The sequence below is a fragment of the Rhinolophus hipposideros genome (assembly GCF_964194185.1).
Source record: "Rhinolophus hipposideros genome assembly, chromosome: X".
NCBI classification, from domain to species: domain Eukaryota; kingdom Metazoa; phylum Chordata; class Mammalia; order Chiroptera; family Rhinolophidae; genus Rhinolophus; species Rhinolophus hipposideros.
In genome coordinates, this window is record NC_138046.1 from 26,593,489 (window position 1) to 26,605,742 (window position 12,254).

The 12,254-nt window shown below is 41.2% G+C and overlaps 1 protein-coding gene across 5 annotated transcripts in view; it reads left to right on the forward strand.

Annotated features, from left to right (window-relative positions):
* AIFM1 (apoptosis inducing factor mitochondria associated 1) overlaps positions 1-12,254 on the forward strand; it is a 36,962-nt gene that overhangs the window by 8,939 nt on the left and 15,769 nt on the right. For 3 of the 5 annotated variants that reach the window (XM_081042581.1, XM_081042578.1, XM_081042580.1), the window contains 5 exons: positions 230-360; positions 4,847-4,946; positions 5,926-6,050; positions 6,178-6,308; positions 8,167-8,257. In XM_081042581.1, coding sequence (XP_080898707.1) covers positions 6,214-6,308; positions 8,167-8,257 — 186 coding nt within the window. In that variant the 5' untranslated portion in view covers positions 230-360; positions 4,847-4,946; positions 5,926-6,050; positions 6,178-6,213. The remainder of the gene's footprint in view (positions 1-229; positions 361-4,846; positions 4,947-5,925; positions 6,051-6,177; positions 6,309-8,166; positions 8,258-12,254) is intronic. The other 2 variants (XM_081042579.1, XM_081042577.1) reach the window with 1 other exon arrangement.

Below are 12,254 nucleotides of genomic sequence, written 5' to 3' on the forward strand. Positions count from 1 at the left end.
GCCAGTTGTGAGTCAAATCACAGTGAAGAAGATAGGTGAGCTCTGTCAGATAACAGACTTTGACAAAATACATATTCTCCTCCAGTCCTGGAGCAGCATTTTTGTTTTCTTTTTTAGCACAAGGTAACCAAAAATGTGTCCCTGCCTTTGTGTTGAATGTTTCTTCGTTAATATTTAGTGCTCTTTTTATTTCCTTTTGTTTCTTTCTTGGCCTTATCTTTGCCTACAGTTGTGCAGTGTCATCACCCAGGATCCCCTTCTAGATCACTAGCGTCTACAGGTGCTTCTGGGAAAGATGGCAGCAGACTAGTATACTTCTTAATTGTAGGAGCAACAGTCACTGGGGCAGGAGTTTATTATGTAAGATGCTTACCCTAAAATATATTTGGGGGTAGGGTGGGTGAGACCATGGCACTAATGAAAATTTGATCCATTAGAATACAATGAAGTATTCACAGCATGTGCTTTCTAGGTATTTATTAAAGGGACATTGTCAGTCATTAGTGAGTCCTCAAATCTCGTTCTTGAAACTGCTGAAGTACTACCGGATATATCTAAAGCCATACATTTAATGATTATAAATCATCATCAGCCCTTTCTTTAAATGTTTTGCCAATTTCATAATTATTTCTATGATGCTAAATTGTATTGTGCTTTAGTGCTGCAAACCTAACAAGACAGTCTCAAAGAGTAAACATTGAATAAGCAAGTAAAGGTAACTTGAACACCATCCATTTTGAATCTTTTTAGGTAAAATGTAATTTTTGTGTTTTGTGGGAAACAGTCAATTAACCCTACTTTTTTTGTGAAAAGGCGTTTTATTGAATGCTTCTGAGGAGGTCCCAAAAGCCATAGAAATTGCAATATCCTCCCTACTCACCCCCCAGGGTCTATTTCAAAGTAAACTCATTTGGCAGTGTCCCTTTTGTAATCTCTAATTTGGTCAAACTAGTGGCTGAAGTGAAATAAGCTAACACATTTCTATAGATTGCTTTCTTAAATGCCTCTCATTTATAATTCAGATACCACCTGCTGAGTCTTAACTTTTCCATTTCATAGCTCTCTATACTATTCCCATCAGTTCCATCCCATTCATTCAAAAATTGATTTAAAGTGTTTGCATCTGATATGTTTGTAACAATTTAAACCTATTAAACCTCTGGCTTATGTTGCTGTACCAGAGTTGGATGGCCCCCACAGAGCTGACCAGGCATCTCTCTTGATGCCAGGCCACAAGACAGGACCAGTCACTGTTGCTCTATCCTGCCTTCAAAATACCTATGAAGCACAAGTTCCTCTCAGGCCATTCAGTTAAATGCCTCATTGCCCTCTGTGATTTATCCAACACTGGTAATAATAAAGCTACTATATTGTAGTGGCTTTAGGTTAAATGATAAGCTTTTGTCTACCTACAGCTGTTACTAAACTATTATGTATAGTTTTATACTATGTGTTTTTTTTAAATATATATTGAGGATTTTTTAAAAAAAAAACTTATTTATTTTAAGTGTGTTTTTCCAGGACCCATCAGCTCCAAGTCAGGTAGTTGTTTCCATCTAGTTGTGGAGGGCGCAGCTCACAATGGCCCATGTGGGGATAGAACCGGCAACCTTGTTAAGAGCACCGCACTCTAACCAACTGAGATAACTGGCCGCCCTTATACTAGGTTTTAAATCATTTCAAATGTGATCTGAAGTGGCTTTTTTTTCCCCTGAAATTGGTATTAGTCTAAAGAAAACTTGAAATCGGAGTTCAGATTCTATGCACTATGGCTATAAGTTGTTTGGTATTCATATTAGTCTGCTCTGGCTGCCAAAACAAAATACCACAGACTGGTGGCTTAAACAACAGAAATTTATTCTCTTACAGTCTGAATGCTGGAAGTCCAAGATCAGAGTGCCAGCACAGTCAGGTTCTGATGAGAGCACTCTATCTGGCTTGCAAACGGCCACCTTCGCTTGCAATGGCCACGGGGCGCTGGGGGGGGGGGGCGGGAAGTGCCAGCTCTTTCTTCCTCTTCCTACAAGAGCACCAGCCCTATCGATTAGTGCCCTGCCCTTATGACCTCATTTAACATTTATCACCTCCCTAAAGTCCTGTTTCCAAATACATTGGGAGTTAGGGCTTCAACAAATGTACTTGAGATAGTCACAAGCATTCAGTCCACAGCAGTGTTCCTTCATAACTTTTGTCTCTCATATGAGGACATGTTCCTAATTTAAGCATACTACTTTAGCAATTCCTGAGTTGGGGGCCCTTTCCCTTCCCCCACTCCACCTTCCAGAAATAAGGGAGCAGTATTAAGAACGAGGAAGACTTTTCAGAAATATTTTCCAGGGACCTATACTTTAAATCAATGGCTTTTAATTATTTTTTTTTACCACAATCTACAGGAAGAAATACATTTTATCTTGCAACCATTATATAACTATAAATACATAAAACTGAAAATTTCAAAATAACACTAGGTGTAATACACTCCAGTAGTTTCTGTTCTTTTCTATTTGTTCATTTAATGAGAGTCATAACCTACTGAATCGATTTTACAGCCCATTAACAGGTTGCAACCTCAGTTAGAAAAACACACCCCCAAAAAAGGAAACACATTTTAAGAAAGGAAAAAAAAAGCTGTATTAAAATTGTAACACAATGAATGACGTTACCATTCATTTGATGAACGCCATCTTTTGAGTGTCATGCTACATATTGCTACATAATTCAATTCAACTTTGAAGAGTAATACATAGATACCATCTCTTAAAAAAAAAAAAAGAAAAACACCGATTTGATTGAACAACACTTCTTCAGCTTAGAATGCAAACAGGAACTCCTGATTGGCATGGATGTGAGTGTTCCTCCCTCTCAAGCCAGTGACTTGCTCTGGGACCACAGGCACATCCCTAAGCTCAGTCCTGTTTTTGTCAGTGAGTAGAGCCAAATGGCCTTTAGAATATTTAATGAGATTTCATATTTGAGCCCCTTGCCATTGTTTAACTCATAGGATCATGTTGCCTCACTGAGAAAATGACCTGTTTCCTTTCAAATTCCTTTAAGTCGAATAAATGCCGCCATACTCGTCTGCTTAAAAAAGTTGTCTCTACTAATATTTTTCATAAATCTGTCGTTTTTCTTAACTATACATGTAATCATGTCACTAATTGGGAATAAGTGCAAACTGGGAATACAGAAACACTTGGGGAAAACGTAAATTTTTATTTAGTATGTCTGTAAACTTGTTTTTATATCAGAACATTTACTTAAAAGCTAAAAATATAAATGTATATGGTTATAAATATATGACAAACCGTATTGTTTTTTCCCCACTAAACCTCAGGGTATTTCTTAGTCTGTTCTTCTTCTCATGTGTGGAGCTATTAGGAGGTATGAAAGGGCCTGGGCTATTTTTGGATAGCCCTCTCAGTGTGAACGTGACCCCAGTTTATTTCTCTGTTCACTCATGTTGACCAGCTTAAGCCATCTTTTTAGGTAAAAGTCTCTTTCTTAAAAGAGAAATACACAAACACACACACACAAACATGCACACATACACACATTAGTGTATGAGTAAATACTGGACTCATGTATTATATCTGATGCCAAGATTTAAAAAACTTTCTTAATTAATGTTAGTTGAATTCAATTTATTTGATGAACTTAGTGGTAAATTCAAGGAATAACCATTGTTTTTTATACAGTACTTAATTTTCTAATCCATCCATATCATGTTGGATGTTTCTAGGCTGATAAGCATTAAGTCCAAGTCCAGGGGCCAGGTTCCTTATTGCAGCATATTGCCTAATGGGCTGCTCTGTAAGGGGCTTGTAGAAATATTCTTAGAGCATATGTTTTATGATATTTCCTCTGATTGTCCTTATTTTCTCCTCCAATTAATTAATAATTTGGGATTTCAGTTGGTATAGGGTCACTTAAATCCCTGTCTTGTTGACCCTTTGGGGTAAAAAAAGCACAAAAAGTGTTGTAATTAAAACAAGTCATTCTTGCCTACTGCTTTAAAATTTTTTTCCAATAAACTCTGATGCTGTATGTTATTAAAAAAAACTATTAGTCATAATGCTAACGTACCCTTCTTCAGTTGGAAAGGATGGAGAAGATAGTATATTTGAAATACCACAGGTGTTTAAGCAAGGTGATTGATCTTAATGAACATCTGAGTGTCGTGAAAGAATAGACCATTGAGGGAAAGATGACTGTGTCAGACTAGAATACAGGTGATCACATTTTAGAGCGTTATCTGAATACCCAGCAAAAGTTGGCACACCTACCAGTAAAACTTACGTCCTCACTTCCTACCTTGGACCATATAGATTAGTTTCACAGCTAGTATCCAGCATAGTCCAAACTCCCTTTTATAAAGTTCAGCCCTTCCTAATACTTTATTTTTCTAGTATAAAATGTTTTTCTTTTTTTAATATTAATTAAACTTTATTGGGGTGGCAATTGTAACTGAAGTTACATAGGTTTAAGGTGTACAATTCTGTGATACATCATCTCTATATATCACATTGTGTGTTCACCCAGAGTGTTTTTCTTTTTTCTTCAGCTGTACCTTCAGAATTAAATACAGTATGAGGAAAACTTCACATAGACCCTAAGGAAATCTGAAACTGGAATAATTTCATCTGCTTAACCTGTATTCTTTCCACACCAAGTGTGTACACACTCAATATTTTTATTTCTTAAGAAAATAATTTTGCCCTAGTGATTTTCACATAGAACTCAACTCGTGTAGACAAAAGCTTCTCATTTAATTGGAAGATAATGATATTACTGATGGAATGAGCTAGCTATATGATGAAATAAACATTCTCCATGTTTGGATCTACAGGCCTACAAGATTTTAAAAGATGACCAAAAAAGATATAGTGAAAGAATTTCAGGGTTAGGACTGACACCAGAAGAGAAACAGAAAAGGGCTGCATCATCTGGTGAGTATGATTTGAGGCTCAGTATATGAAGGGAAAGTTAGAAACAGTTTAAGTGCTCTGCTCTGCAGATATCTTGTTGACTCTAAGATGCTGTGACATTGTAAGCTTCCAGAAATTATGGTATTAAGCCAGGCCTGGCAGCAATTTGTCAAAGTATTTGACTGGAATTTAGGTTTGAGAATAAAATTAGTGATGGTTATCATTGGTGGTTTTTCTTTGTATTAGACTCTTAAAAGGCAAACTTTAAATTAAAAAGGCAAGCTTGGCAAGGGAAATTCATTGGAAAACAGATGAAGGTGTTTTTTTCAATGAGGAAATTCTTTGGGTCTGTCTTGTTCCCCTTTTGAGACTTCGGAGTTTTGAGTTAGTTGTTAAAGATGTATTTGTTTTGCTAAAGCATAGAACCCTAACCGGCACTTCCATCACACAGGACTGGCTTGATTTTTCAGAGAGGAATGTTTTAATCCTTTAAGAAGCCCCACAATCCTGGGTGGGTGATTTACATTGCTTTCTTCAGTAACACCTCCTTATTCTTGAATACTGTATAATAATCCCCAATTGACCTGCTAGGTTTTCCCCTTTTATTGCTAACAAAAAGTGAAACCGAATTTGATATTTTCCTGTTTGGTCATTAAGAAATTCATGCAAAGGGCAGAAGCCTTTTAATATATACTTTCTAATAGATTTTAGAAGTAGCTAAACATTTAAGGTAGGTTCTGGTTGTGACAGACTTAGTGAATGAATGGCATTGGCCAAATCATTCACTTCTTTTGGGGTATTTTTCACTTATGAACTGAAGGGAGTATCTTCTTTTCTTGTGCTGCCAGGATGCTGTGAAGTTTGTTAAGATAAATGTAGGTACAGTGTTTTGCTAGTAAAGGATTGAGACTAGTGCAAGGTGATTTTTTTTTTTTTTAATAGTGGCAAGGGTCAGCTGAGAATTTCGGAAAATTCACCCTGTCTGTTCTGTTGCTTACAGCTCCAGAAGGAGAGTCAGTTCCTACAGTCAGGATACCAAGTCACGTTCCTTTCCTGCTCATCGGTGGGGGCACTGCTGCTTTTGCTGCAGCCAGATCCATCCGGGCTCGGGATCCTGGGGCCAGGGTAAGGCACACACTGTCTTGCTTGGCACGGAGAGTGTTGTCTGCAGGCACTTAGCCAATGTGAACACTTTGATATCTGCCTCTTAAATGACTTCTCTCTGATAAGTATCATTATTCTGTGTCTAAAGGTACTGATTGTATCTGAAGATCCTGAGCTGCCGTACATGCGACCTCCTCTTTCAAAAGAACTGTGGTTTTCAGATGATCCAAATGTCACAAAGACACTGCGATTCAGACAGTGGAATGGGAAAGAGAGAAGGTGTGTTCGCTTATGTAAAATAGACCTGACGAACAACTTCATCTAAGCGTGGGGAGAGGGTCGGGATTTTGCATGAACCATGTGCAGTTCATAGGGCAGCTGACATGGCCACACACTGGCGCCTGCTCTGGTGTGCACTTGGTACAGCCCAGGGACAGCAGGCTACAGTGGCAGGAGTCCTGGAGTCTGTTACCAGATCTACCGACAATTGAAGGTGTAATGGCCTCTGAAGTACTCATGCTCCCATTTCTAGGACTTTTATGTTAGACTTCTCCCGTGATGGTCAGCTCCACTTGTGTTGTCACTTCTTTATACTCACCTGGGCAAAGAAACGACACTGTTCTGTGGCACCTTTTTGGACACCCTAGCAGACATTCAGAATTGCAGGGGTAGGGCCGGCCCGGTGGCTCAGGCGGTTAGAGCTCCGTGCTCCTAACTCCGAAGGCTGCCGGTTCGATTCCCACATAGGCCAGTGGGCTCTCAGCCACAAGGTTGCCGGTTCAATTCCTCGAGTCCCGCAAGGGATGGTGGGCTGTGCCCCCAGCAACTAAGATTGAACACGGCACCTTGAGCTGAGCTGCCGCTGAGCTCCCGGATGGCTCAGTTGGTTGGAGTGCGGGCTCTCAGCCACAAGGTTGCCGGTTTGACTCCTGCAAGGGATGGTGGGCAGCACCCCCTGCAACTAGAAAACGGCGACTGGACCTAGAGCTGAGCTGCGCCCTCCACAACTAAGACTGAAAGGACAACAACTTGACTTGGAAAAAAGGCCTGGAAGTACACACTGTTCCCCAATAAAGTCCTGTTCCCCTTCCCCAATAAAATCTTAAAAAAAAAAAAAGAATTGCAGGGGTAGAGTGGGCACTCTGTAAAGAACTCTTTATTAGCATGTTTGTACAGAAACAGAAATGCAGGTCCGGTAACCTTTTAATTTGTTTTTTATTTTTTTAAATCTTTTTTTTTATAAGATTTTAATTTAAACATAGCTAACATACAATATTATATTAGTTTCAGGGGTACACCATAGTTATTCAACATTTATATACCTAAAGAAGTGATCACCGTGATAAGTCCAGCAATTACCTGACGCTGCACCGTGCTCGGAAGGCTTTTCCTTTTAAAGGACGGCTGGGATCTCTTGATTCAATTGCCATATACTTTGGGTTCGAGCTTTTTTCTCCTTAGTGATCCCTTTGATATTGTACTGAACTTGATAATTCTATCCAGCTCCCTCACCCCCACGATCATGTTTCTTTCTCGAGCAGGGTGCATACTTTCAATTATCTTAGCCGTCCCTTAATTAATATCTCACAGTTACCGTCTAGTGTTTGAGGCAAACTCATCTCAGGAGCTAGACCTACCTGTCCATTGACCAGCACCATTCTGGACAGCTTATGTACGTGGATGTGTGAATACCAGCTCCTTGAACACTCCTTTTGTTCTCATTTTGAAATGAACCTAAATCTAGAGCAGCGTTTCTCAACCTTGGCCCTATTTGACGCTTGGAGCTGGGTAATTCTTTGTTGTGGGGGTGCTCTGTGCTCTGTCCAGTGTTTTGTCGCATCCCTGGCTTCACCCACTAGATACCAGTAGCATCCTCACCCCCAAGCTGTTACAGCCCAAAATGTCTCCAGACATTGCCAGATGTTCCCATGGGGGGGATGGGAGTTGTGCAAAATTGCCCCCAGTAGAGAACCACTGATCTAAAATACTTCTTTATAAGTAAGTCATGACCAAGATTTAGTGGCCTTGGAGACATTCCTAAAAGTTTTTCATAATGGAAACAGTTTTACGAAAGCTGCAGGGGAAGTGGATAGCAGTTCCAAGTGCTTATCACATTTTCTCCCTCTTCTCTGTACAGCATATATTTCCAGCCACCTTCTTTCTATGTCTCTGCTCAGGACCTGCCTCACATTGAGAATGGTGGTGTGGCTGTCCTCACTGGGAAAAAGGTGAGCTAGGAGGTTGCTTCTTTTGTCAGGCTCCATGCATGTGCCATGTGGGCAGCGAGTATGGTGACTTGTATTCCCAGTACCATTTACATCTGTCCTGCCATTGTAATTCATAAGAAGGATCAAGTCATTTTAGGTTTAATACTGCCAGGCTACACTGGCAGTATTAGTGTGTCTTCTTGGGGAAAGCACTGATCTCAAAGCCTGGAGTAAAATACTAACTGAACTTTTCCAGGGAACTCAAATCACTGGGACCGTGACCCTAAAGCTGTTCCCTTTCCTGATTTGCTTATCTGCCCTTCCTTCTTCTTCCTATTTTTCCACACTAACATTTCTCTGGGATTACTGACGATGAGAGATTGACAAATGTATATTGTTCAGGATAGTAAAGTAATTCAGGCATAATGTCAGCATGGAAAATATTGGCAGACTTTACAAAGGTGAGTGCCTGAGTAATGGGGGCATTTGTGGGCTCCGGGGAGGGTTTTATTTTGTTGTGCTATGTTTGGTTTTTGTTACTGGGAGTTACAAGAGTGTGTTTGTAAACTAATGCTAATCAGTGTTCCAGTAGACAGGGAGCGGTTATCAGGAGCAAAGCCCAGTGTAAATGGGATCCAGATCACACATGGAGACATTGACCTATGATAGGAACAGGCCCACTTCTATAAAGGGACGATAGGCAGAGAAGATGGATATAGGTTTGTTGATAAGCTGGTATTGAGACATTGTGTGTTAAGTATCCCCTATGTGTAAATAACACACAGGCCCTACCCTACTGGGGCTAACAATATTAGACAGAAACACAGACAAGTAATCATAACACATAGATGTGGAGCAAGACAGATATGCACAGTGTATTGTGGGAATTACTGGGAAGCGTACCCAGTATAGTGATGGTGTGAGGGAAGGCTTCCAGGAGGAGGCAGTCTTATAAAACAGGAACTCTTATGGAATGAGGAGGCATTCACAAGATTAGAGAGAAGTGAAGTGCATTCAGGTAAAAAAGAACAGCATGAGGAAAGGCCCAGGGATATGAAAAAGCATATTCAGTGCAGGGAAACACAAGCAGCTAGTACTGACAGAGCAGAAAGTACCAGTTAAGGAGTGGCAAGAGATGAAACTGGGAAGTCATGCAGGAACCTGATCATGGAGAGCACTGTTGTATGAAAGAACTTAAGTTTTCCCCAACAGGTACTGGGAAGCTGTTGAATTTCAGGCAAGGATATAATAATATAATGCAGTTGGGTTGAATTTTAAATAATCTCTCCATTGGCTGTGAGAAGGATGGGTTTCAGGGAACAAGACAAGAGAGACCGTTTCAAAGACTATTGCAGTAATCCAGGTGAGAGATGATGGGAGCCCAAATTAGGGCAGTAGTGGTGATGGTGAAGAAGTAGCACAGTCTTAACACTTTATGTGTATTATCTCATTTTATCCTCACAATAATCTTATGAGGTAAGTACTATTATAATTTCCATTCTATAGAGAAAGAAATTGAAGTGAAAAAGAGGTTAATTTGCCCAAGATCATAGAGCTAATAAGTGGTGGAGACAGAATTTGAGCCCAGATCTGCCTGACTGCTGAATTGTGATTGCAGAGCCCAAGCTCTTACTAACATCAGTGTATAGCTTCCTGACAACAAGGTGGTGAAGGGTGGGGAATACTGGAGACATGCTTAGGAGGCAAACCTGGCCAGTGTGATTGATTGATTGAAGGTGGAACATGAGGGAGAGGGAGGGGGCAAAGATGATTTTCTGGTTTCCAGCATGTGTGGTAGGTGGTGAGGTACCCCCAACTGAGAGAGACATTACAAGAGGAAGCTCTAGTTTAAAGGGGGGATACAGTTTAGTTTGGGACTATTAAGTATAAACTGGAATATCTGTGGAGATGTCCTGTGGGCAGTTGGTTCTGTGACCGTGACACTCAGAGGTGGGTTCTGGGCTCAGAGATTCGGAGATCATCTGCATATGTGTAGGAGTTGAAACCATGAGAGTGGGTGAAGCCTCCCACGGAGAAGTTCTGTGCTCAGAAGAGGAGTAGGGCAAGGATGAAGCCCTGGGAACCCAACTTTTAGGCAGCAGTCTTTTTTTTTATAGTTAGGCTCTTTATTATTTAGGCAGCAGTCTTAAGAAGAATCCACTAAGAAGGCTAGGAAAGAAGTTCAGGGGCAATATGAAGAGAGCCCGGGACAGGGGCCAAGGTTGGAAAGAGTTTCAAGGAGGAGGATGTGATCTGCAGTGTTACTGAAGCAAAGGAATCTGGTAAGAAAACAATTGTAGAATGACCCATTTGATTTAGCAGCTCAGATATCGTTATGAAGTTAGAAAAGAGTTGGTAAACTTTCAAAAAGTTTAAATGAGAAAAGAGAAATGGCAATTGGACAAAAGCCAGGAGGACGTAGCATCAGAGGTGGGACTTTTAGGATGGGACAGACTGAAGCATGTTAGTGGGCTGAAGGTGTAAGATGTCAGGAGAGAGGTAGGAAGAGTGAGTGGGTGACTAATCGGGAAAGGTTCTGGGAGAGAAAGGAAGGGATGGGGGTCAGGAACAGAAACAGAACAGAGAGGATACCTAATCCCAGCAGCTGGAAGAAAGGAAGTAAGGTTTCTATTTGAGGGTTGGGAGGTAGGTACCCTTTTGAGAAGTTGGGGAAGATCGCATGTAATGGCTTCACTTGTTTTTACAATAAACTTGGATACCAGGTGGTTATGTGAGAGTGAGCAGTGTAAGTGTTAAGTAATGGGGTTGGATTGAAGAAGGGGCTTATCCAGCACAAATCAAAGGAGGCTAACGAAGCTTTTCATCCATCCAATCTCAGTGTATGTCATTGCCTCCAGAAAGCTCGACTAGGTGCTCCTGTCATATGTTCTTACAGCTATCTGTACTGCCCTTATCAGAGCATTTCTCACTCTTGATTTCTCGTGCTTGATTATAGTGCTTGTTAAATTGTCTGTCTTGGCTACTAGACTCTGAAGGCGGGGGAGAGATCTATTTTTCTCACCATTGTGTCCCCAGCACTTAGCACAGTGCCTGACATATCTTGGGGCAGCTGGATGGCTCAGTTGGTTAGAGTGTGAGCTCTGAACAACAGGGTGCCCGGTTTGATTCCCACATGGGCCAGTGAGCTGTGCCCTCCACAACTAGATTGAAGACAGTGATTTGACTTGGAGCTGATGGGTCCTGGAAAAACACACTGTTCCCCAATATGCCTCAATAAAAAATTAAAAATCAATCAATCAATCAATAAGTCTTGAATGAATGGTCTCACAGCTAGTAAGGAGTGGAGCAGAGCCTGGAACCCCAGCCTCTGACTCCAAAGCTCAAGCTTTTCACTATAAGAAGGAGTAGGGTACAGGGGAATTAGGGATACTGGCAAGAGAACAGTTTGGGGGTGATCTACCATTGGCCCAATTGGGCTGGAATAGCCTGCTGGGTAAGAGAAAATCAAAAGCAAGTATAGATGACAACGGGATTGAGAGAAAGCTGGAAGGATGGAAAATTGTAACCAAAGAATGGGGTATCTGAAGTAGAAGTACAGGTTAAGAGATAACAAGATTCTGGATGTGGCTCAGAGGAAAAGTATGAGCCAGGTTCGCAGGTCTTCAGTGAATGAGGACGAGTGGCCAGGAGGGAGCTGGGTAACAGTGATTTGTAGACGTATAGGTTGGTGTTCCTCAGAGGGAGATGAAGGTATAAGAACCTGGAAGCAGCAACAGCCAATACCCCCTCCTGGCCCTGTGATGGGGAGGAGTGTGGGGCAACGAGCTGTCTTTGGGGGAGCAGCTACATTTTAATGAGGGCTAGAAGTTAGAGAAAGCATCCTGTAATAACGGCGAGGATGTAGGAGAGTTGCTAACAAAAAAACATCAGGCAGGATTCCACATCCCCACGCAGAAAAGCCTGTCCCTGTGCTCCATTTCCACAAATTGGCAGCAGGCTTAAGAAGAAGAGTCCACTAAGGAGGCTAGGAAGGAAGTTCAGGGGCAATATGAAGAGA